Below are 26,887 nucleotides of genomic sequence, written 5' to 3'. Positions count from 1 at the left end.
AGAAAGTCAGTATTTTATTTTAAATCTGATTACATAATTTTACTAGTATTTGAATATTGTCTTTTGTTGGGAAACATTTATAAAAACATGTGTAGGAAGTTTTTGTTAGAATAATTTCTTTTTGGGGCACCTGGATGGCTCAGTTGGTTAAGCGTCTGACTTTGGCTGAGGTCATAATCTCGCGGTTTGTGAGTTCAAACCTCACTGTGGGCTGTCACTGCAGAGCCTGCTTTGGATCCTCTGTATCCTCTCTCTGCCCCTCTCTGGCTCATGCTCTTTTTCTCTCTCAAAAATAAACAAACATTAAGGAATTAAAAAACAACTGTTTCTTTTTAAGTTTGAGAGAGAGAGCAAGTATGTGTGCACACAAGCTTATAAGTGGGGAAGGGGTAGAGAGAGAGAATCCCAAGTAGGCTCCATGCTCTGGCCTGACAGGGGGTTCAGTCTCTTCTCTATGAGATCGTAACTTGAGCTGAAATCAAGAGTCAGATGCCTAACCTTCTGAGTGACCCAAGCATGCCTGCTACATCTATTTTTTGAGAGTTTACTCTATTCAAAGCGTTGTAGTCAGTAATTTACTTCCATGTTTATTCTTTTTTTTTTTTTTAAGTTTATTTATTTTAAGAGAGTGAAGGAGAGAGCACATGTGCATTGAGTAGGGGCAGGGAGAGAGAGGGAGTGAAAATCCCAAGTAGGCTCTGTGCTGCCCCACGGCTTGAACTCTTGAACCATGTGATCATGACCTGAGCTGAGATCAAGAGTCAGTCGCTTAATGGACTGAACCACCTAGGCGCCCCTTTACTTCCATTTTATTTATTTATTTATTTATTTATTTATTTATTTATTTATTTATTTCTAGGAGACAGAGACAGAGACAGCGTGAGCAGGGGAGGGTCAGAGAGAGAGGGAGATATAGACTCCGAAACAGGCTCCAGGCTCTGAGCTGACAGCACAGAGCCTGATGCGGGGCTCGAACCCACGAACCGTGAGATCATGACCTAAGCAAAATTCGGACGCTTAACCGACTAAGCCACCCAGGCACCCCTACTTCCATTTTTTAATTTGATATTTGAAATATGAGGGAGACTATCGTTATTCCTGTTTACTGCTAAAAAATGGAAAAAGATATTAGATAATTTACCTTAGATTTTACAAGTACTAAGCAGTTGAACTTGGATTTGAATTTCAGTGCTCATTGTACACATTCAGTGTAAAAAAATATGTGGAAATGGGTGATTATTATATCATTTCAGTCTGTATTTTTAGAACAATAGGGCAAATATTCTCCCTAAAACCTAAGTTCTTAAGAGTTAGCAGTTTGTCTTCCCTCCCTCTCTCTCTCTAATCCTCATTCTCTCCCATAATGCTGATATATGGGCTTCATTCCTAGAGATTCTTATTTAACTGTTTTGAGGTAAGGCGCTGAACATTTATTGTTGTCGACCTTCCGAGGTGATATCAATGTCTACACAGTTGATTATTGTTGTTACTACTCTTGGTTTTCTTTTACCTTTCCTTCGGTGCTTTCTGGTTTGGGTCCATACTGACACCCTATTTTTTGTCTCCTAGTTGAGTTGTCTTCATTATTCTTACTCCAATAGTTCTCTAAAAAAGTCCCTTATAACTGGCTCTAGTTCTTTTAGCAAATTCCCAGGCTACAGCTCAGGTTGCTGAATCAGGATTTCTGGTGTTGGGGCCTAGAATCTGAATGTTATAAAACTTCCCAAGTGATTCTAATGATCAGTCGGTTTAAGAAATTAAAACCTCCCTTCACCTGGGATAATAATTTCTTTTAGAGAAGAACAGATATAATTCACTTCTGGCCACACACATTAGTAGCATGTTAAATTAAGTTCAGTGATGATAATGATGAAAATATAATTCCTACAGACAGTACCATGATAATGCTTTCCTTTATCATATTTATATAAAATAGTAGCCCGTTATGTTTAATTCTAACAAGCACTGTAAAACTGAGCACAACCCCAAATCCACCATTATTTTTTGGCAGGAACAAATATTAGTCATCCTATTTACTTTCTTAAATTTTTCCTTTATTTTCTTACTTAATTTCTCCTATTGGTCCCTAAAAGAAAGTGAAAGAGGAAGCAGGGTCAAATCGAATTATGGAATATCAATGCACAGACGTTTCAGTCATGACAAAATGAAAGTAAAGTCTTTTAGACAAGAACAGAATGATTTTCTTCTTCCATTTTTTTCTTTTAAATTCTAGTTAGATTCAGAGGAAATAATCTGTTGCTAATTTGTCCCATCATGTTTACTTATTATTGAGAGACAGAAAGACACGGAGCATGAGCAGGGGAGGGGCAGAGAAAGGGGGAGACACAGAATCTGAAGCAGACTCCAGGCTCTGAGCTTTCAGCACAGAGCCCAGTGTTGGGCTCGAATTCACAAACTGTAAGATCATGACCTGAGCCGAATTCGGATGCTCAACCGACTGAGCCACCCAGGCACCCCAATTCGTGCCATCTTTAAAGAGAGTTTTGGGGGATGGTGCTGTGGGAACTTCAGTTGGTTCTTCAGGGTGATCCCTTTACATAAAGAGAAGTTATCTTTAAATGCTATACTTAATATTCTTTCTTGTGATTTAAAAACAAATTATGTTATGTAATGTAATTTTGGTGAACTAATACTTCCAGGTGCCTAAAAATTTGGTTGCTTTAACAGTACTAATTAAAAACATGTTTGCATTGGAAAGTCTGGATTTCTTTAGGAATAATTTATAGCATGCCACATGTAATATTTCTTTCCTTTCCAACTGCTTTCTATTATATGCTTAGGGTTTAGATCGCTCCAATTCCTGGGTTAACACTGGTGGTCCAAAAGCTGCCCCATGGGGATCCAACCCCAGTCCAAGTGCAGAGTCAACACAGGTGGTGTTTATATTAGAGGTTTCTTTATTGGCTGCTGATGTTTCCTTTAGAATGTTACTTTTAGTACATACTATGATTTCAGTGGCTTGCTTTTTAATCATTAAAAAGTGTGTATTTTTGTTTACGTAGCACATTTTCCAACTACTATGCATGAATACCACCAGTTGTACCAGTAATGCTCTCCTTTCCTACTTCCTGTCTTCTCTACCTTCCCTCTTTGTCTACCTTATCAGTATTTCAGTGCCTGCTGCTTATGCAATCAATGGCTTTGATAACAGTTTCTACTTTAGGGCTAGCACATCTTTAGTAGGAATTTAAAAAAATTAATATGGAAAAAAACCTGACAATTTTCCATTGGCTTTTGGTTTTAAGTATAGCTGTTGTATTATTTTCATTCAGCATTTACTGTCTTGTCTTTTTTTTTCTTTCATAATTACTGACTGGAAATATTGGTAATAAACTGAAATTAAATCTTAACAGTATATAATCATGCTATAAGATTTAGTACCAGAAGCAAAACTGAATTTTAATTGATACTGTGTTGCAAAGTATGAAATTTGTTTCTAACTTAGCTTAACTTGGTTTTGCTTACTTAAGTCAAGTTTCTTGACAGCTACTGTTGCATGATACCTCAAAATATACTTCTCATCTGCTTGTTGACTTTGGAGGGAAGTGCTCTTGTTCTGGAAGAATGTAATTCCAGGGTTATTGGCAATGTTTTATATTTGCAGTATATGACAAAACTGAATAGTAGTTTTTGATCCTAGTGAAAAGTGGGAGAAATCATTCTGATCTTTTCATTTTCTTTATTGAATATAAAATTTTTGGTCTGAGACCAGTGAGAAGTATGTTTTTACTTTCTGCCTTCTCTTACTAGATGTGTGCATGTGTATAGATCACAGAGATAAAAGTTTCATTCTTTGCAGCACTCTGAATTTATATAATCGTTAAAATAATCCTATTTTTACTAAAAATATATAGAAGCCATTTTGATACTTCTAACGCACTGTCATTAAAGCAGCTTAAAAAGGTGAAAATGACATGAACAATAAAACAGTTGTTGAAACCACAGTAAAATGATTTTAAAAACTGTATGTATCCTTAAGCTGCATAGTCATCCACAGCGGACTTAATGTTATCTCGTCATTCATCCACCTTCACTCCATAGGCTATGGATCGAAGTTGTAATCGTATGTCTTCGCACACAGAGACGTCAAGTTTCTTACAAACATTAACGGGACGCTTACCAACTAAAAAGGTAGATTCATATGAAGACAGTCCATATAGGGGGAAAATTCCAACAGTTAAATAGATGTAAAATTTCTTTAACCAGTATGTTACAAGAATTGCATTTAAATTATTTGTTTAAAAATACCTTTCAGCAAGCTCTGCTTGTTTGATCCTTATTGGGCGTACCACTCTAGTGTATGCTCTTTTGTACTATTATATTTATATCTTTGGGATTGACTGTTTGAAATCTAATTTGATCATCCGATTTTACTACCAAAAAAAATGTGTCAACTCTGAATTCTTTTTCTGTAACTGCTTCTGTTTTGTGTTTTAAATTTCCAGGGAAAGGAAGATGAGTTAGAAAAATTATCACTCTTAGTAAGATATGTTGATTTGCTTCCCTTATGCACAGTTTTGTTAGTCCTTTTTCATATTGATATACACTATTTTGCAAATGCTTTGTATGCATATCCATTATAAGGCAGGAAATTTCTGCTATGTTTATAAAAAGACTTCAAATACCTGAAAACTTAAACATTAATGGCTTATATCAAAAGTTTAAATTTTTAAAGGTATTTCCTAAATTGTACCAGCAAAGTTCATGAATGTATTTGCATATGTTGAAATCTATATTTAAGGTACAAACAAGAAAGTATTTGTAACTGTGAGTTTTTGGTCTAGTTTCTGTTTGCAGGTACAATTTAGGAGGCTCTCTTCCCACCTGTCCTTTTAAAATTACATTTTACTGCAAGATAACATGTAATTTTTTCAGCTGTTCAACATGCCACTGTCTTACATGTATAAACAGCCGTTTCGTTAATGGGTGTCCTCACTGCATCATTGAATGGTTCACATGCCTTATTTTGCTTATTCTCATTATATCTTCATTTGTAATTGCATTATTATTTGGTTTGTGTTATCAGCAGATATGACTTTGATAATAACTTTGGATTTACTTCTGGATAGCTTTTTCATGAGGAGCTGGCTTTGCAGTGGGTGGTTTGCAGTGGCAGTGTTCGGGAATCAGCTTTGCAACAAGCCTGGTTCTTTTTTGAATTAATGGTGAGCAACCTAAACACATTTTTAATATTGTTTTCCTTCATTAACAACTTTGTGTTAACTCATTAATTTATCCTAAAAATCTTTTTCTAATGCCATCGTATGAGTTGACATGTGTGTGCAAGACAAAATTACATTTGTTACATCTCTAAATAAACACTGTGGACACTCAGCACAATTTGGGTGGAATTAGAAAGCTCTCATTAGCCACTTTTTCTAGAGATGGTTGCAGAAGCAACTATCTTTTTAAAGGAACCGTGGTACGTTGTTTTTTAGTCTGAATGTGACTAGTGTATAATGGCAGTATTACAGATTTCATCCCAAACAGATAAAAAGGGCTTTATAAGATACTCACTGCCTTTATGGTCAGAAAGCTCTCAGGGAAATGCTAGATACACCCAATAAAAAGAAAAAAGTGCCACAACACTTTTCACTCAATTCAGTAAATGATATTAAAAACAAATTAATATTTTAATAAATATTTGCACATACATAAACACACACACACACAAATACACAAAAACAAAGATTTATCAAGTGTGTACAGTGTGGTAGCACCACCCCTGTGAGCTGGGTGTTATCTAGGCACAGAGAGATTAAGTAACTTATCTAAGTTGATACAGCTTCTAAATAGCAGAACCGTGATTCAAACTCACGCATTCGGCCCAGGCCCTACAATGCCCTGGCCATAGGGATCTTCCTCTTCAGCCTCTAGAAAGCTGAAGTCCTTGAAATTTTTACTTGCAAAAGAGAAATGTGTTCAAAAATAAGAAAGGAAAACAACAACGACAAAAGAAAAGAACAGAAGGAAGAAAAGAAACAAAAGGAGTTTCCAAAGTATGTCACAGGATCATTCTCAGCATTGAGTGTTCTTTGCCTGTTGGTAGCCAGGAGAATTTTACAGAAGTGATGTAGTGATTGACTTGTACGGTGTATCATATTTCTTGGGAGCATACAAAATATTACAGGGAAATTTTCAGAATATTTGAGGAGCTAGAAGTATTTCAGCTATCTGTTAAATCACTCAGCAATTTGAAAAAATAGTCCTAATGTGATTAGCTGTTAATTAAACTAAGAAATTAAACTAATGGCTTATTTATTTTTTCAGGTAAAGAGCATGGTGCACCATTTATACTTTAATGATAAACTTGATGCACCAAGGAAAAGTCGTTTTCCAGAACGTTTCATGGATGACATTGCTGCTCTTGTCAGCACAATTGCTAGTGATATAGTTTCACGATTTCAGAAGGTAATGGTAACTTTTTATAAAATTAAACCTCTTTCAAGCTCACATTAAGAAATCATACTTTTATTTGGTTTTGCTTTTTATTCTGTTTTCCAGGACACAGAAATGGTTGAGAGACTCAACACGAGCCTTGCATTCTTTCTTAATGATCTGCTGTCTGTTATGGATAGAGGATTTGTCTTTAGCCTTATTAAGACCTGCTATAAACAGGTAATGTGTAGTTAGTAATAATTAACAATTAACTACTGTGTTTGCTGTTTCTAGGGTTGCAGCTAAGAGATCTTCAAGGACACATTCATATACTGATGTTTTTAAAAAGAAGTGTATTTTTATTAGTAAGACAAAAATAAGTTTCATTTGTTTTATGAAGATACAGGACGATGCAAGCTGATACTTGTGCAGCTGACTTTTTCTTGGGTTATACTGGCCCGCTCATGACTCTTCCATTCCCAGTCAGAGGCAGATCATCAAGTCAGTTGTCTAAATGTAAAGCATCCCCAAGATGCCATGCAAGAGTAGCAGTTATACTGAATGAACAGCCAGATGAACTTTCTTGTGTATTTATTGGGTGATTTTTAAAGCAGCTGCATTTTGCTTTGTATTCCTCCTAATGTAGACCTAGACATTGTAGAGTTTAGAATCATGGACAGATGTTTACCCAGATCCCCAGAGTCATTCATTATGTTGCTTTTACTGAACTAAAAGCATCATGGGGGCTCCTGAGTGACTCAGTAGATTAAATGTCCGAGGTCAGGTTAAATGTTTGGGTCAGGTCATGATCTCATGGTTTGTGAATTTGAGTCCCATGTCAGGCTCTATGCTGAGAGCAGGGAGCCTGGAGCCTGCTTGGGATTCTGTGTCTCCCTCTCTCTCTCTCTCTGTCCCTGCCCCACTTGCATTCTGTCTTTCTCTCAAAAATAAATAAACAATAAAAAGAAAATCCTGGAACTTTTCCCTGAAAGGCTGACTTTAGTTTAAAATTTTTATCAACTGATGAGTGAAATGTGCCTTTTGGAAAACATTAGTAATTGGTCCTGACAGGCCATTTGGGTCAGTGAGCTGTATATTCATCCTAGAATTACATTTTAAAGGAAATGTAAAAATAGACAGCTCTCTGGGTACTATCCCAGCATTATTGAGGAGTTTGAGTCCTGGGAGTGTGGGTGGAGAGTGTGGGACACAATATGTGTGCAACATTTTCCAGCTGGTCCACAGGCTCATTTCTGAGAACTGCTTCAGAGATGCTATTTGGAAGTCTAATATTTAGAACCTTGAAGCTCTGTTCTATTGGATGCCTTTATTGTATGTTTCTTTTATTATTTATTTATTTATTTATTTATTTTTTAAAAATTTTTAATGTTTTATTTATTTCTAGGAGAGAGAGAGAGAGAGAACGTGACCAGGGGAGGGTCAGAGAGAGAGGGAGTCACAGACTGAAACAGGCTCCAGGCTCTGAGCTGGCAGTCAGCACAGAGCCCGACGCGGGGCTCGAACCCACGAACCGCGAGATCATGACCTAAGCGAAAGTCGGACCCTTAACCGACTAAGCCACCCAGGCGCCCCTGTATGTTTCTTTTAATAGAGAAGTTAAAACTACACATGGGCACTGACCCACTTGCGTATAATTGTAATAGTATGTATTATTTTGGGGGGACACCTGGGTGGCTCAGTCGGTTAAGCATCTGACTTTGGCTCAGGTCATGATCTTGCACCTGTGCCCAGTGGGTTCGAGCCCCGCATAGGGCTCTGTGCTGACAGGTCAGAGCCTGGAGCCTGCTTGAGATTGTGTCACTTCCCTGTCTCTTCACCTGCCCTGCTTACACTCTGTCTCTCTCTCAAAAATAAATAAACATTAAAAAAAAATTTAATATGTATTATTTTTACTTTCCCTCCAAATTTCATGTTCTGTTGCTCCTCAAATCTTTTGTTATTCTTCAAGCATTGATATCCTGTATTTGCCAGACATTGATCTATACCCTAGGATGCCAGAGCTCCTAAGTCAGTGTATATATGTCTCCTCAGGGTAGCTTCTGGTATAGCTGTGTAAATAGACAAATAGGTAATCATAAATATAGATTATCACAAGGTGCTAATTAGCCAAAGAATGTATCATTTCTTTTATGAAGTTATTTTGGTGGGAGACTTTTGCTTCATAAAGTGCATCTTGGAGAAGTAGAAATATTTTATATATTTAAAAATATATGTATGTATATATTTTTTAAGGTTTATTCATTTTTCAGAGACAGAGCATGGAGGGGGAGGGGCAAAGAGAGAGGGAGACACAGAATCTGAAGCGGGCTTCAGGCTCTCAGCTGTCAGCACAGAGCCCAATGTGGGACTCAAACCCATGGACTGTGAAATCTTGACCTGAGCGGAAGTCAGACACTTAACCGACTGAGCCACCCAGGTGCCCTGAGAAGTGGAAATATTAATGCTGTATTGGAAATATAAAGAATGTGGCTTTTAGCCCAGTCAGTGGATTTATAAATCTTAATAGATCTTGTAGTTCCAAATTTTTTATTGTAGCAGTAACTCTAGGAAAAAATGATAATCTTGTTTAAACCACAAAATCCAAAAACTGCCCAATAGATACTATTCTTTAATTCCTTAATCTGTCATTCTGATGCTGGCTTAGAGAAATGATATATTCAATGGGTGTTCTTTTGTTTATATAATGCTTATAAGGTATCTTCAAAGCTTTATTCATTACCAAATCCAAGTGTCCTCGTGTCCTTGAGACTGGATTTTCTGCGAATTGTCTGTAGCCATGAGCACTACGTTACATTAAACTTGCCCTGCAGCCTGCTTACTCCACCGGCATCACCATCACCTTCTGTTTCTTCTGCAACATCTCAGGTATGCAGAGTGTTGGGAAAAAATCTTTTAAAGTCCATGTTTGTAAGAAAGCATTCTAAACACTGGAAAAAAATTATAAGTAATACCATTGAGTAATCGCTATTTGCTATTTGCTCTATAGAGCAATTCTAGGGGATAAGTTCAGTTATTCTCATTTTACATATGGAACACATTTTACATAGGAAATACAGAAAAGTCATTAAATTACCCAAGACCGCACAGGTAAGTGGCAAAGCTAGGCTTAAATCAAGGCACAGGTAGACTTTATTCTAGAGCCCCAGTCCTTATGTACTGTGTTGTATTCCTCTTAGAGATTTATACACATCCATCTGAGTGAATTCACTTCTATCAGCCCATTGAGATGTTTTCACAAGCTGGGTTTCTTGAAGCAGATGCAAGGTTGTCTTGAGTTTGGGATGGAGGATATTTATTAGGGATCAATATCTGTGAAAGGAAAAGGAGTGAAGCATAATTTAGCAGAGAAAGAAGTCAAACTGCGGTGTAATCCTGAGACAGCCCTGCCCACCTCTCTTGTACCTAGAAAACACAAAGGGAACTAGATGGATATTCCCAGGGTTTTATTGGATAAAACTGACTTCAACAGCTAGTAGTTTCTCTCAAGACAAAAAAGGGTTATTGTAGCAATTATTATGTGTCTTATCATACAGTTGGACATTAAAAGATTTTGTGGCTTTAATGTCAGAGAATCCTGGTTTTCCCTCTAGTGAAACATTTTTTCTGCTGTATAATTCCTGAGGCAAACAAGCCGCTTTCTTAAGCTTTCTTAAGCTCTTAATGTGAGAAGTCAAAGTCAATCTCGACTCTTTGTAATTTTATTTTTTAGTTACTTAATTCCAGGACATAATTCCCTAGGTTAGATCAATGTCAGATGCTTGATAAAAAAAAAATTTTTTTAACTTTATTTAGATTGGAAAACATCAGAAAGCACCCGCAACTTTTCATTTTACCTTTATGAAAAGGCTTATGGATTGGCCTATTTTCACATACTCTTTTACCTGGTTAGCATACACTTCTTCCTAGAACAGATAAGGCTCGTCTTTTGCTTTCTTCCCACATTCTCTGCCAAAGACATGACCACACAGTGAAGCACAAATTAATTGTAAGCATAGTTCCTAAAATCTGTAATTTTATTACAGTTGTGTCTACCTAACACCCTCCTTGACCAACTCATTCAGCCAAGAAATGAATAGAATTTCTTCCATTTTCTTGCTCCCTACTTTCTTATCTACATAAATTTCAGATTCTAATACGTGACAGAAACATCACTGTTTCTGGAGGTAGGGGTAGGCAAGAATAATTTTATATACTTATTAGGAAGATAATTTCTCCATAGAGAAATCTGAAATCTCTTGTTCTTCTGAAAGATCTCACATGGATGGTCTTGAATGTGGATTAGAGGGGAGTGAGATTGTGGACACTCTTGCCTTTAACTCTGTCTTGGAGGGATGCTATTTGCAGTATTAAAAACCTTTTAAAAATGAGTGAACCACAACATGATAGTAATTCTCTAGAGATAGTATTTTCTCTGTTGAACAATTTTACTGGTATTTGGACCTTGTCTGGAAATCAGTAGCGTTGACTAAGAATGTGTCTTTTGTACTCAGCAGTAAGTATGCAATAAGTCATTTGGATTTAGTTACTTTTTTCTCCTTCAGGGTATGATACTGAAACATTAAGTGGCTAAGAGAATAAAGAAAAAAACAGATGGAAAAGTTTCAACATGAGGAAAAGGAAATTGAAAATAATTAAAACTGTACTTTCATCTTAGTTTCCTGTACCAAAAATAGGAGCAGTTACTTTCCCCAATGTGAAGAACAGTAATGTAAAATAGACTACCCTACACCAGGTGTATCTCATATTGAGATATTGCTCATACTGCATTTGTTGTCATGTTCTGTCTGTAGGATGTTATGTTGCACAGCTGTTATTGTTTTTGTCCTACCTCACTCCCAAACAGAGTTCTGGATTTTCCACAAATGTACAAGACCAGAAGATTGCAAATATGTTTGAATTGTCTGTGCCTTTTCGCCAGCAACATTATTTGGCAGGACTTGTGTTAACAGAGCTGGCTGTCATTTTAGACCCTGATGCTGACGGGTAAGTAGACTAGTTTTTGCCTTGTAGAATATTAGTTTGATTTTGGATAATGGGACATAAGTATTGCACTGAATCTTCCTAAGAATCAAAAGAATACTCTTTACCGCTCTTCATCTTCTGTATTCACAAAGTTCCATATTCATGTTATTTCTGCATTTCACTGATTTTAAGAAAGCTATTTTTTCATACTTTATCATCTCTGAATTAGAGGTTTGTTATGAAATCAGTGGTGTATTGTGGTTTATTTGGTAAGATTTTTTCCCCTTCTTAATGGTTATATAATATATTTGTGCATATTAGTTGGTAGACTCATAGATTTATTGCTGTATACAGTAGGCACGTTTCAATTGAGAAAAACGGACTAGTTTTCTATTTGATTCCTTGTATGGAAAATGTGTTATTTACCATCATACTATGTAGCATTTTATTTCAAACTTGTCCTATAAACAAATATCCTTAGGTTTTAAGAACTTCCAAAGTTGTATACACATGTATAGAATTTTTGGTAATTGATAAAGTAAGGAAAGGGCATATTGTCTAGTGATTGGAATGTATAGAAATAGCTTGAGTGTTGTGGTCCAGCTTCCCTATAGGGTATTTCTATCTTAATAGTTATTTAAAATATTTTTTAATGTTTGTTTATTTTTGAGAGAGAGACAGAGAGAGAGAGAGAGAGCACAAGTCAGGGAGGGGCAGAGAGAGAGGGAGACACAGAATCCAAAGCAGGCTGCAGGCTCTGAGCCCGACCTGGGGCTCGAACTTAGGAACTGTGAGATCAATACCTGAGCCAAAGTCGGACGCTTAGCCAACTGAGCCAGCTATCTTAATGTTATTTTAAAAAATCTCTGTGATCATAATTCCTTTGGGTAATAATTGCTTTTTTTTTTTAATCCTCACAATAGGATCTTTAGGAGTTTTTTTAAAAGTTTTTATTTAAATTCCTCTTAACGTTAATACAGTGTAATATCAGTTTCAGGTGTACAATACAGTGATACAACACTTTATACTGCACTCAGTGCTCATCACAACACGTGCACTCTTTAATCCCCATCACCTCTTCCACCCATCCCCCCCTCCCTCCACACACACACACACCTCCCCTCTGGTAACCAGCAATTTGGTCTCCAGAGTTAAGAGGGTTTTTTTGTTGTTGTTTATCTCTTTTATTTGTTTTGTTTCATAAATTTTACCTATGAGTGAAATCATATGGTATTTGTCTTTATTTGACTGACTTCTATTGTTTGTTTTTTAAGTTTATTTATTTTTGAGAGAGAGATAGAGCGTGAGCAGGGGAAAGGTAGAGAGAAAGAGAGAATCTTTGGGGCTTGAACTGACAAACCATGAGTCATGATCTGAGCCAAAATCAAGTGTTGGATGCTTAACTGACTGAAGCACCCAGGCATCCCTCACTTCGCTTAATACCCTCCAGATCCAGCCATGTTGTTGCAAATGGCAAGATTTCATTCTTTTTTATGGTTAATATTCTATCATATACATATACATATATATATAATTTATGTACCTATATATATGCACTACATCTTCTTTATTCATCTGTTAATGGACGCTCGGGTTGCCTTCCATATCTTGGCTATTGTGAATAATGCTGCACTAAACAGAGGGGTGCATATATCTTTTTGAAGTAGTGTTTTCATATTCTTTGGGTAAAATCCAGACTTTTCTTTTTTGAGAGAGAGAGAGAGAGAATGCATGGTGGAGGGGCAGAGGGAGAAGAAAAGAGAGAAAATTTCAAGCAGGCTTCACTCCCAGTGTAGAGCCTGACATAGGGCTCGATATCATTACTGTGTGATGACCTCAGCCAAAGTCAAGAGCTGGATGCTTAACCGATGGAGTCACCCAGGCACCCCAAATCCCAAACTGTTAATAATGGTCCTCAAAGTCCTATGTACCTGCCACTTGTGTACTCCTGCCACTGTCTTCCCTCCCACATACTAAAATCTAGCCACCCAGGTCTGTCTTTCTGTTTCTTTCATGTGCCAAACTCATTCACATCTTAGGATATTTGCACTTGGATTTTTTCTCTGTCTGAAGCAGTGCTCACATTACCCTAAGACTGTCATGTACCCATTTGCAACTTGTAATTCTTCAGGTCTGCACTCAAATAGCATCTTCTCTGTGAAGCTTTCACTAGCCATCCAGTTAAAATTAGAGCCACATTACCTTGCCACAATCATTCTTAAACATATAGCCCTCTTTTATTTTTCTACAAAATACTTACCTGAAATTTGCTGCTTAATTTTGGTCTGCTCCCATTAGAATGTGATTTCCTGAGAGCATGCACTTGATCTTTCTTGTTCACTACTGTCCTTCCAGTGCCCTAGAATTGTGTCTGCTACAAAGTGAACGAATACACATTCATAAATAGATTTTAATTCAAAGAATGAGTGACTAAGAGACTCAGATCCTATCTCTAAATATTATAATCTTTAATGGTATGTAGATAAAATACAACATACAATGCATACAATGTCTTGGTTCCTTGAGGAATGCTTCTTTAACTTCATCTGCTTGCTAATAATTCCTTGAATGGCAATAATACGTTTTAATACCAGTTCAAGAGTTGCTCTCTAGAAATTTTCATTATAGATAGAAAATTAAGACTATGAAACCATACACTATGATTAATGCTAATTTTGTAGCACAGACATAGTTCTATAGAACACGAATACCTTTACTACTGCATTTGTGACACTGAATTATTATTTTCATGTCTGTGTTTCTCTCTTGCTTTTCAAGCTCTTTAAGAGCAGGGACGATGTCTGAGCTTAACACTTAGAATAGGTTGTTGTAGGCCCTGCATAAACATATATTTAATTAGTTGCATATGATTGGGTAATGTAGACATATAGAAAAGCTTTATGAAGATGAGTGGGTAGACTTTATAGGTGGGTTGAAGTCGGGTTGGTAGCTGCAGAGAGCTGAGGAATATACACCCAGGCTTGGCAGTCACCACTGGTAATGAAAAAAATCCAAAAGGGAGATCATAAAAAGCAAATGACCAGAATCTGAGATTTGAATAAAATGAGAGAGAGTATGAGGAGGGGTTGGAACTATTTGGAGAAAATACTGAGAAGAGAAAAGAAAATGACAGAGAGGAGAACTGGAGAATAAAATCTGAGATATCATTTAGACGTGGTTCTTGACAGTGTTTAAAAATACACTTTCTGAATAAAAATCTGGAAGGAAGAAGAATCTCCAGCTAGATTTCATTTATAGCAGTGGAAAGTGGCAGATAAGATAAGGGGCTCTGGAGTAAGACTACCTGATTTCCAACCCTAGCTTCCAAACTGGCTATGTGATCTTAAAAGTGATAAAAGCTAGTATATACTATGGAAGGCAGTGTGCAAGACAGTGTGTTAATAAGTATGCTACATAAATAATGCAACTTAATTCTCACAGTTGCCTTATGAGGTAGGTAATTACCTTCATATCTTAAGTAGGGAAATAGAAGTTAAATATCTAAAAAATGATTTAGCTATCAAATGATGAAACTAGTACAGTGCCATGTGTAATCACTCAAACTGTTTCAGCAAAAGGGAGTGGGGGTTTATATATTTAAAAATTATTTAAATATTTAAATTTAATTTTGTTTAATAAAATTAATACATTTAATTTATTTAAATAATTAAAAATTAAATAAATTTTACAAATTAATTTAAAAATAAATTCCATTTATTAGAAACTAACTGGAAACACTTGCTGTGGACTATCCATTCAGGAAGTTTATTACTGGGTACCTTATAATACTTGTTCATTACTGAGGGATGCTATATAAGCTAGAGGAAAGTAGTTTCAAGTAAACTTGTATTTTCAACATAGGAAAGTCTTATTTGAAAGAAAGAAGGGAAGAGTTTGTGAGGGAAGCGTTGAAGCTGTTGAAGAAACATGGGGGTCATTGAACATAATGGGGAAATTACCTTTTGAAAGAAGATACAGCTTTTTCTGAGACAGAAGGAATGATGGAGATATGAAGGTGGAGATGTGTTAAAAGATCTGGCCAGAGCAAATTCAGAGTGGTTTTTCTCTCCTAAAAGAAGTTGGAGGTAAAGTCTTGTCCTCATATTGATGGTGAGAGGCTGCAGGAGAGTGAGATGTGACACCACTGCCAGGTGTTGCGATAAGGGCCGGTGGAAGTTGGCAGAATGTTTAATTAGAATAGTTGGCATAGTCAAAGCACCTTCAGCCTAAGAAGTGGCCAAAAAAAAGTGTGATGATGAGTATTTTAGCCCAGTTGAAATTGAAGGGATTGGGAAGTAGGGCCTGAATGAGGTAGAATTAGCAAGGAAGTTGAGTTTCAAAAGAGACATCAAAGGCAGCTCTCCAGCCTATGGACTGCATAATCCATTAAGTGAGGATTTGTCTATTAGAAAAAGGAAATGAAAGTTTAGTTTTGGTAAATGTAAACATTTGGTAAAAGATCAAATTTGAAATAAAATTTCTAGCTACTTAAGATTTACTTTTTGTTTTTTTGCTTTAAAATATAACCATTACTGTCTTAAGTTATTCAATATGAGTATGCACTAATAGTTAATGTAAAAATATTCAGATTTACTCCTCAGTGAATTTGTTTTAGCATTTCCTTTTTCCCTCCATCCTTACTTTATACAGACAGACATTTGTTAATTTTATGAGAAATGTTTTATAAGAATACATGCAAATATGTGGCAAAGTTTAAGTTAAAATTGACTCAGTACCATGACTTACTGTTTGCTTTAAAGATATTTACTAATCTCTGTGACCTTACTGCTGCTGCTGCTTCTTCCTCTTCTTTTTAAATAGACTGTTTGGATTGCACAAGAAAGTCATCAATATGGTACACAATTTACTATCCAGTCACGACTCAGACCCACGGTACTCTGACCCCCAGATAAAGGCTAGGGTGGCCATGTTGTATCTACCTCTGATTGGCATTATCATGGAAACTGTTCCTCAGCTGTATGACTTTACAGGTACTTAGTATATTTAAAACAAATTTTAAAGGAAATTTCAGTGTTTAAAAGTATTAGAAATAACTCAAGGATAAAGATCTTATTTTAGGAAAAGAAATATAATGAAATGTACACTGACATAAGTAAACTAAATATTTAACCATATTACTGAATAACTTTTGACTACGTGAGAGAATTCACTGCAAACTTTCCTTAAGTGTTCTTATGATAAATTTTAAAATAATGATATATGACATTTCAATACCTACCACCTTGAGTCTCAATTTTATTAATATGGAAGGCTGAAATTAATATTCACCTGAATATCAAGAATTATGTTAACTGTTAACACTAGGTTAATAAGTTGAAGTTCTGTTGCTTTTTAAAAACTAGAACGCCCAGATTTTATTGCTCTTGCTTTCCCTATTTAGAATATACTTGCCTTAAAGAAAACACTGTAGTTTGCATTTAAACTAGTGATTAACCTGATAAAGTACTTCCAGTTCAATAAAAATAAAAACAAACATTTACTAAGTACTTAATACGTATTAAGAACTTCAGCAGAGCTAGTGATATAAAGATAAAGAACTCCATGCCTTTAAGAGACTGGTTGTTGAGTGTTCAACTAGTATTTTGATTGCTAAAATGGACTTCCTTTATCTGAAGGCAGAAATGTTTATATTATGATGGGCATGGAGGAGGGCACTTGTGGGAATGAGCACTGGGTATTATATGGAAACCAACTTGACAATAAACTATTCAAAAAAGAAAACATAAAAAAAGAAATGTTTATATTATCTTTTCTTACTCTACAAAACTATACATGATTGTTGTAAGAATGGGTTAATGTTTAAAATATTGTCTAAAATAAGTCAATCTAATGATAAATATTACATCTTAATAGGTTTTTTCTTTAAAGGGTAGTGGAGAATAGGAAAGCAAATTGGATGCTTAGTAACCATTGATTAACCTAAATGGAATTTTATTTATTTATTTTGGGATTATTCTTTCCAGAAACTCACAATCAAAGAGGAAGACCAATTTGTATAGCCACTGATGACTATGAAAGTGAGAGCGGAAGCATGATAAGCCAGACAGTTGCCATGGCAATTGCAGGAACATCAGTTCCTCAGCTAACCAGGCCCGGCAGTTTCCTCCTCACATCATCGGTAAGAGCAACCCTTCTTGCACAATTTTTTTTGTGGAAATACAGATATTTACAAGGGTATCCTCTTAAATAACTGAGGCTGTTGTATTAGCTGATGCAGAAGTACTGTGAGTTTTATTTGTGGAAATGTTAAGGTTCTGCCTATCTTATACTAAGTTTTTTTTTTTTTAATGTTTTATTTATTTGAGAGAGAGAGAGAGAGAGAGAGACAGCGTGAGCAGGGGAGGGTCAGAGAGAGAGGGAGACAAGAATCTGAAACATGCTCCAGGCTTTGAGCTAGCTGTCAGCACAGAGCCTGACGTGGGGCTCGAACCCACGGACCGTGAGATCATGACCTGAGCCGAAGTCAGATGCTTAATCAACTGAGCCACCCAGGTGCCCCTAAGTTGTTTTAAAAATCAATACCTCAAGGTTTATGGTATAAAACTTTGTATTCTGTCATTCAGAATTTTGAAAGTTGCCTTATTGTATATAAGCTATTTTCTTTCTTGTCTTTGGTTTTTTTAATTTATTTATTTTTGAGAGAGAGGCAGAGCACGAGCAGGGGAGGGGCTGAGAGAGAGAGAGAGAGAGAGATGGAGACACAGAATCTGAAGCAGGCTTTAGGCTCTGAGCTGTCAGCACAGAGCCCAACACAGGGCTTGAACTCATGAATGACGAAATCATGAAATGCTTAATGGACTGAGTCACCCAGGCATTCTTAGGGTTCTTTATCAACCCTAAGAAATATCCTCATTGTTTAGCAATTGAAAATTGTCTAATTTGTAAAGATCCTGTTTCATGTTTAAAAATAATGATAGGATCTCTGCACCTTAAAGAGCAAAAGATATGGGAGCAGAGAGGAAACAAAACAGTAGACCAAGATCAAGTTCTAAAAGTTTCAAATGACATTCTTTCAGAAAAATGCAGTAAGACTTATGGAAGCTAGCCTGACCACTTAGTTTTATTGAAATAATTTACATATCAAAAGATTCATCCAGGAGCGCCTGGGTGGCTCAGTTGGTTGAGCATCGACTTTGGCTCAGGTCATGATCTCACAGTTCGTGGGTTCGAGCCCTGCGTTGGGCTCTGTGCTGACAGCTCAGAGCCTGGAGCCTGCTTCGGATTCTGTGCGTCCCTCTCTCTCTGCCTCTCCCCTGCTCATATCTGTCTCTCTCTGTCTCTCAAAAATAAATAAATGTTAAAAAAATTTAAAAAGAAAAGATTCATCCATTTTAACTATACAGTTTCATGGTTTTTAATATATTTACAGAGTTGTGCAGCCACCACTACAATTTAAATTTAGAGTATTTCTGCCATAAAGAACCCTGAGGCCTATTCCGTAGCCACTCCCTATTTCCTCACAGCAGCTAGTCTACTGTGTATATCTGTGTATATCTGCCTAGATTTGCCTATTCTGGACATTTCATAAAAATGGAATTATGCACTGTAATTTTCTATGTTGTAATGTATAACAGCACTTCCTTTTTTATTTAATTGTCAAATAATATTCTTTTGTACTGATATACCAGATTTTTATCCATGTGTTAATTCATGATCTTTTGGATCATTTTCACTTTTTGGCTGTTAAGAATAATGCTGCTATGAATATTTGTGTACATATTTTTGTGTACACATGTTTTTGTTTCTCTTAGGTAGATATCTAGTAGTGGATTTGTTGGGTCATCTGTTATCTTTGTGTTTAACTTTTTTGGAAACTTTGGAATTTTCAAAGTGGCGACACCATTTTACATTCTCACCAGCAATAAATTAAAATTCCTGTTTCTCATATCCTCACCAACACTTGCTATTATCTGTTTTTTTATTATAACTAAATAGCATAATAGTAGTATAGAGTAGTAATCTCACTGTAGTTTTGATTTGCATTTTCCTAATGTCTGCTGATATTGAGCATCTTCATTTGCTTATTGGCACATCTTTTTTGTATGTCTTATTTGGAGAAAAGTTCATTCATATTCTTTGCCAGTTAAGTATTGTGTTAGTCATTTTCTTGTTATTGAGCTATATATAGAGTATGTAAATATAAATATATAAAGAGTTTTTATATATTTTTTAAATACAGATCCCTTATCAGATATGTGATTTGCATATATTCTATTCTGTGGATTATTTTTTGTTTTGTTGGTTGTATCATTTGAAGTGCAAAGTTTTTAATTTTGATGAATTTATTTTATCAACTTTATTTTATCACTTGTACTTTATATATTCTTTTGTATGTATAATATCAAAAGTATATGTACAATTAATGTATAATAATAGAAAAAACAAAAATTTACTTACCTCCCAGCTTCAGAAATAGAACATTGCAAATTCCTTGCAAGTTCCCAGTCTTACCTCAGTCCAGTCTCTTTCTCCCCTCAGAGGGACCACAGTGCTCAATTTTGTTGACCGACCTTTTCAGTTTTTAAAACGTTTCTTAGTTTAAATATACTATGTATTAAAAATTATATGAAACATATACAAATACAAAATATTATAAAATGAACACCTTTGTAACTTTTTCAACATATACAGTCCAGTCATCAGTGAATAATGGCAGTTTGTGTCTTTCATGTTTTTCTGATAATTTATTTTACTGACTAAAACCTCCAGTACAGTTGAATACAAGGGGTGGTGGTGATAGCATCCTTAAAGGGGAAACTTGGTATCAATAATAGCCAAAGTATGGAAAGAGCCCAAATGCCCATCAGTAGATGAATGGATAAAGAAGATGTGATATGCATATACAATGGAGTACGACTTGGCAATCAAAAAGATGAAATCTTGCCATTTGCGACTATGTGGATGGAACTAGAAAGAGTATTATGCTAAGCGAAATTAGAGAAAGACAAAATATCATATGACTTCACTCATATGAAGACTTTAAGATATAAAACAGATGAACATAAGGCAAGGGAAACAAAAATAATATAAAGACTGAGGGAGACAAAGCATAAGAGACTCATAAATACAGAGAACAAACTGAAGGTTGCTGGAGAGGTTGTGTGCGGAGAGATGGGCCAAATGGGTAAGAGGCATTAAGGAATCTACTCCTGAAATCATTGTTGCACTATATGCTAAATAAATAATTTTTAAAAATAATAAAGGGAAAACTTGGAGCATTTCATTCTTAAACATATGTGCTGTAGTTTTTGGGGGGGGGGATTTTATGTTTTGAGATTTTTGTTCTTTGTTTTTTGTTTTTAGCTATTCTCTATTACATTACGGAACTTCTATCACTTCTTGGCCTTTTGGCTAAGATCAAGTGTACATTATTGAACTTCTGTACCTAGTTTGCTAAGAGTTTTGTTTTTTAATTACAAATAGTTGAATTTTGATCATGCTTTCTTTCCTTCTATTGAGACATTCATTTTATTTTACTTTTTTTTTTTTTTTTTTAATGTTTACTTTTGAGAGAGAGAGAAACTGAGTATGAGCAGGGAAGGGGCAGAGAGACAGGGAGACACAGAATCTGAAAGTAGGCTCCAGGCTCTGAGCTGTCAGCACAGACAGAGTCCAACTCAGGGCTTGAACCCACGAACCATGGGATCATGACTTGAACCGAAGTTGGATGCTTACCCCGCTGAGGCAGCCAGACACCTATTATTTTGCTTTTTAATCTTTTACCTGGACCCCTTTCAATTGGTTTTCTAGTATTAAACCTACCTTCAATTCCTGAATAAAACCCAGGTTTTTTTCACTTTTGGATTTTATGTGCTATAATTTAAGATATATGTGCTATAATTTAAGATATATGTATTTATGTTTGTTTGTAAAATTGTAATGTTTTTCTCATAATGTTCATAATATTCTTAACAAGTTTTGGAATCAGGGTTAGGTTAGCCGATTTAAATGAGCCAGGGAATATGCCCTTTCATGCTGTTCTCTGTAGAGACTTGTTTAAACTTGGAGTTATTTCTTCCTGAAGTATTTGGGGAACTTGTGGGTGAAGCCATCTGTACTTGGAGTTTTCTTTTTTGAAAGTTTAAAAATTACATTAATTTCTTTAATGACTATAAGACCATTGAAGTTTTCGGGGTGCCTGGGTGGCTTAGTCGGTTAAGCGTCCGACTTTCGCTTAGGTCATGATCTCGCAGTTTGTGGGTTCGAGCCCCACGTCGGGCTCTGTGCTGACTGCCAGCTCAGAGCCTGGAGCCTGTTTCAGTCTGTGACTCCCTCTCTCTCTGGCCCTCCCCTGGTCACGTTGTCTCTCTCTCTCTCTCCTAGAAATAAATAAAACATTAAAAAAAAAAAAAAAGACTGTTGAAGTTTTCTATTTCTTTTTATATTTTTTTTGTAAATTTTACTCTAGTAGAAATTTATTAAAATTTTTTGGCATATAAAGTTCACATATCTTCTATAATCTTTTTAATGTCTGTATCATGTGTAGTAAATATAAATGGTTTCATTTCTGTCACTGGTTTTTTGTACCTTTTGTCTTAAATCAGTCTTAGAAATTTGTGTATATCTTTAGTCTTTATAAAGAACCAATTCGGGGTTTTTTGAATGTTTATCTTCATTATTTAGTGTCTTCTACTTTCTTTGGTTGATAATGTTCTTTCTCTGACTTCTTGGTGGATGTTTAACTCACTAATTTTCATCCTTTTTTCTTTGGTACATATTTTAAGCCCGTATATTATTCTTTAATTACTGATTTAGTTACATGCCACAGTTTATATGTAGCATTTTTATTATTCAGTTCAAAATATATCTGAAGTTCATTATGATTTTTTTTTTGACTTTCAGGCTGTGAGTTTTTGTTTTAAAATACTTAGTCATAGGAAAATTTCTTATACTCCTTTGTTTCTGATTTGACCTGATTTCATGATGAGAGAATTTTGTGTAACTTGTTTGTTATATTTGTGGCAGCTGGTTTTGTGGTCTTGTATACACTCAGTTTTTACAAATAGCTTATGTATTTGGAAGTGCATATTCTTCAGTGTATTTTAATGTTCCGTATTTGTCCATTACACCCATCATTTCAAATTTGTTGGTCTTGTAGATAAGTGCTTGATTTCTCTCTGGAGCCACACTTCCTGCATTTGAATCTCAGGCCTGCTACTTAATGCAAAATACCTGTGCAGAATACTCTTGGTGTCTTGGTTTTTTGTCTGTAAGATGGGGTGAATAATCTCTTTGAATGGGTGTGAGGGATAAATAAGTTAATATGCATAAAGTGTTCAGTACAGTGCCTACAACAGACTAAGCATCATAGAAGAGTAGACTGCTATCATTTTTATCATTCAGGATGGAGGAGAGAGTAGGGTAGTAGTTAAGATCATGACTTCAACAGTTAAGTATGTTAAACTTCCCTTTGTCTTCTCAACATTCCTTCCAGTGCTTTCTTATTATTAGTATATTCACTTAACCAAATATTAGAATGTAGTATAATGGTGAAGATTATAGGCTTTGGAGTCTGGTTAACCTGGACTAAAATCTTGGCTTAATCTCTAGCTTTTCATTTCTTTACCTTTAAACTAGAAATGAACAGTGATTAATACCATCTCCGTAATTGTTATGAGAATCAAATAAGAAGTGATTAGCACAGTGTCCAGCACATCTCAAATGTTCTGTTTTGTCATCATCATCACAGTTACTGTCATCCTATATTCTTGTCTGTAAAATTGAGATGATACAGCCTGCTTGGTAGTATTGTTGGAGGACTAAATGAAATAATATACAGAAAGAGCTTAGCATGATGATTAAAACAGAGTAAATATGGAATAAGTGATATTGAGACAAGTTTTTATTCTTAGTTTTTCATTTGTATTTCACATGCTGTATTAATTCATGCAGACTGAAGACTGAAAATAACACCTTCACCTTATTTCTCTAAGTGAAAGTGCTTTTTATTTATGTATGGTCTAAGACTCTTCCCTTTTGTCAGCGGCCCTTGAGAGGAAACCATGGTTCTTTAAACCTGATAAACATTTTGTTATTACTATTCTATTCTATTCTTATATCACTTTTATGGAGTTTTTTTTTTTTACCATATTAGACATGATGAAAATAGGTATCTTAGTTTTAATAGTGGATCTGTTATCTTTTTCCCTTGTTTCTTTTAGTGTTTATTATCTACTGGAATCCCTACCATAAATTAAAACAATCTTTCAATGCCAGGAAAAGTTTATTAAACTTCAGGACCTTAAGTTTAAGTTTCCTATATGACTTATTCAGGTATTAGCTAAACCAAATAGTTCTTTGTAAATATTTGATTTTTTAAGCAATTTTTTGCTTTATTGCAATTAGAAGAAAACAGCTGACAACCCCAAAAAAGAAATGGCCATTGATCAGTCTGTCTCATTCTACTGTTTATTTTCAGAGTGGTAGGCAACACACAACCTTTTCAGCAGAATCAAGTCGGAGCCTTTTGATCTGTCTACTTTGGGTTCTCAAGAATGCAGATGAGACGGTTCTACAAAAGTGGTTCACAGATCTCTCAGTCCTACAGCTAAACCGTCTGTTAGATTTGCTTTACCTCTGCGTATCTTGCTTTGAGTACAAAGTAAGTGATCACTATGCCATTGCAGTGAAGAAAGAGGAAGAAAACATAATGTGGAAAAGAAGGAAGGAAATTTCCTCAATCCCTCTTCTTTTCTAATGCTTAAATTTTAGGGAAAGAAAGTGTTTGAAAGAATGAATAGTTTGACCTTCAAGAAATCAAAAGACATGAGAGCAAAGCTTGAAGAAGCTATTCTTGGGAGTATAGGTGCTAGGCAAGAAATGGTACGCCGAAGCCGAGGGCAGCTTGGTACGTACACAATATCTTCTCCTTCTGGTGAGAATTTTTTCTCTTTCTTTGAAGTATTTATTACAGTGATCATTGTTGCATATCTTCAGTGATTCTATACTTTTTTTAAAAAAGTTTTAAATAAAACTCTGAGTTAACTTGAATAACCGTTTCTCTGTAGGAATTCAAATTGGAGTCCTGAATAGGGTGAACGTATTTCCTGATTTGTTCTGGACGGTCTCAGTTTATTCCTATTGTCCTTATGTGATTATGAATAGCATTGCTTATCTTTTAAAATAAACTTTTTAAAAGCAGTTTTAGGTTCATAGCAAAATTGAGCTAACAGCATGGAGATTTCCTGTGTACTCTCTACGACACAGGCATAGCCTTCCCTGTTATCGACATCCCTCAGCAGAGTGGTACACCTGTTATAGCTGGTGAACCTGCACTGATACATCATTATCACCCAGAGTCCATAACTGACATTAGAATTCACTCCTGGTGCCATACTTGCTACGTAGCACCACTTTTTACTCTTAAAAATTTCCTAGTTTATATAATGAATTAAAACAGCATGTATTTCAGAGAAAGATATTGTCCCTCAGACTCAGATATCAGAGAGAGAGAAGCCATTTAGTGGCATTTGAGGCCTGTTTCTAATCCTAGGTACTGCTTAGCCACATAACCCTGGCCAAGTCAGTCCATCTCCTCACTTTCCTGTTCCCCATCCACTTGTGATTGTTTTGAGAATTTAGAAGGTAGTGTAACTAACTGATGTTATCATCTTTGTAGTGACCATGTTGGTTTAAACATTTTGTAAATTCTAAAGTGGCAAATAATGATGTTGCTGAGATTTCCTTAGGGTCAGGGACATAGCCTAGTCATCTGTGTACATGACATATCCTGATAGTTCAATGTATATTTGATTAAATTGGAAAGCACATTTACATGAATATTTTTAATGTTTTTTTGATAAGGCCATAAACATAGTGATCATTTATTCAAATTAACTTAAATATCTTTTATATGCTACTTATGATTGGAATTTCATCATAATACAGAATCTTTGCCTTTGGGATTAAAAGCACCATTGGGTTTTTTTTTTTTTTCCACTTTAGTTATATGCAGCCTACAGTGTACTTACAGATTTATTATGTACAACAATCTTCTAAAAAAGTATGAAAATGAAGGGTTCCTGGGTGGCTCAGTTGGTTAAGTGTAGGACTTCGCCTCAGTTCATGATCTCACAGATTGTGGGTTCAAGCCCCACATTGGGCTCTGTGCTGACAGCTCAGAGACTGGAGCCTGTCTTCAGATTCTGTGTCTCCCTTTCTCTCCCCCTCCAGCAGTCACGCTCTGTCTCTCGCTGTCCCTCAGAAATGAGTAAACATTAAAAAAAAATGTGAAAATGAACTTTTATTTAGGTCATTTAATTACCAAAATCTAATGAAAGATTATTCTCAACCTTTAAGTTAAAGAAAATAAAACTCAACAGAGGTACATAACTTGCCTGCAGTCTTAAACCAAGTGACAAAACCAGGCTCTTTTGACTTCCAATGTAGTGTTCTATATATTCTACTGCACGTCTTTCTAAAGTTTCTTGTTGGGGGGCGCCTGGATGGCTCAGTCGGTTGAGCGTCCGACTTTGGCTCAGGTTATGATCTCATGGTTCATGGGTTCAAGCCTTGCATCGTGCTCTGTGCTGACAGCCAGCTCAGAGCCTAGAGCCTGTTTCAGATTCTGTATCTCCCCCTCTCTCTCTGACCCTTCCCTGCTCACGCTCGCTCTCTCTCTCAGAAATAAATAAAACATTAAAAATTCTTAAAAATATAATAAAGTTTCTTGTTGGAAAGAATGGAACTGTTAGCAGTATGTTGTTTTTAAACCTGTGGCCTTACGACAGCTATCTTTGTTTGAATGTAAGAATTGAAATTCTCTATGTAGAATCTAAAATAAATAAATGAATAAACTCCTAGATACCTCTGTAAGTGGTTGCCCTAGGTGTGGGGGAAGGGGAGGGAAGAGTGGATGGAGGTGTCAAGAGGTACACACATCCAGTTATAAAATACTTAAGTACTGGGAATAGCATGTAGTGTAATGTATAGCATGGTGACTACAGTTTATACCATATTGTATGTTTCAAAGTTACTAAGAGAGTAGGTTTTGAGTTCTCATCATAAGAAAATTATAATATATGGTGATGGATGTTAACTAGATTTATAGTGGTGATCATTTCATAAATATACACATATTGAATCATATTGTACACCTGAAACTAATATAATGTCATATGTCAGTTGTATCTTAATTTTTTAAAAATTGAAGTTCTTAGAAAAATAAGACCTTTGCAATTCTTATTTACATTTGGACATCCAAGGCATGTCACCTAATGATAGATATTGTTACCTTAGAGATGAAGGACAATTTCGTGGGGGGTGGGAGGAGTTAATGATAAAGATGTAAATACATCCCAGATATTTGTTTTGTTAACTGGGTAAATATAGGCATATCTTTTTTTGTTTTCTTGTACAAAATTTTTTAAATATAGAGATTTTATAATAAGGAAGGAGAAAAGGAAAGAGAAGGGAGAGACAGCAAAAGACATATTCAGACATGTCCTTTATTGTGTGACAGATTTGCTTCTCATTTTTTTTTTTA

At 35.6% G+C, this 26,887-nt stretch overlaps 1 protein-coding gene across 2 annotated transcripts in view; it reads left to right on the top strand.

Moving 5' to 3' along the window:
- DOCK7 (dedicator of cytokinesis 7) overlaps positions 1 to 26,887 on the top strand; it is a 212,361-nt gene that overhangs the window by 141,937 nt on the left and 43,537 nt on the right. For both annotated transcript variants that reach the window (XM_077768102.1, XM_077768100.1), the window contains exons 23-32: positions 4,063 to 4,152; positions 5,091 to 5,186; positions 6,292 to 6,432; positions 6,526 to 6,639; positions 9,115 to 9,285; positions 11,264 to 11,403; positions 16,204 to 16,373; positions 17,367 to 17,521; positions 23,822 to 24,004; positions 24,115 to 24,250. In XM_077768102.1, the coding sequence (XP_077624228.1) occupies positions 4,063 to 4,152; positions 5,091 to 5,186; positions 6,292 to 6,432; positions 6,526 to 6,639; positions 9,115 to 9,285; positions 11,264 to 11,403; positions 16,204 to 16,373; positions 17,367 to 17,521; positions 23,822 to 24,004; positions 24,115 to 24,250 (1,396 nt within the window). The remainder of the gene's footprint in view (positions 1 to 4,062; positions 4,153 to 5,090; positions 5,187 to 6,291; positions 6,433 to 6,525; positions 6,640 to 9,114; positions 9,286 to 11,263; positions 11,404 to 16,203; positions 16,374 to 17,366; positions 17,522 to 23,821; positions 24,005 to 24,114; positions 24,251 to 26,887) is intronic.

Source organism: Crocuta crocuta, unplaced genomic scaffold, assembly GCF_008692635.1.
Source record: "Crocuta crocuta isolate KB4526 unplaced genomic scaffold, BGI_CrCroc_1.0 scaffold85, whole genome shotgun sequence".
NCBI classification, from domain to species: domain Eukaryota; kingdom Metazoa; phylum Chordata; class Mammalia; order Carnivora; family Hyaenidae; genus Crocuta; species Crocuta crocuta.
The sequence above is the reverse complement of the archived record's forward strand: the minus strand, read 5'-3'. Positions and strand labels throughout refer to the sequence as shown.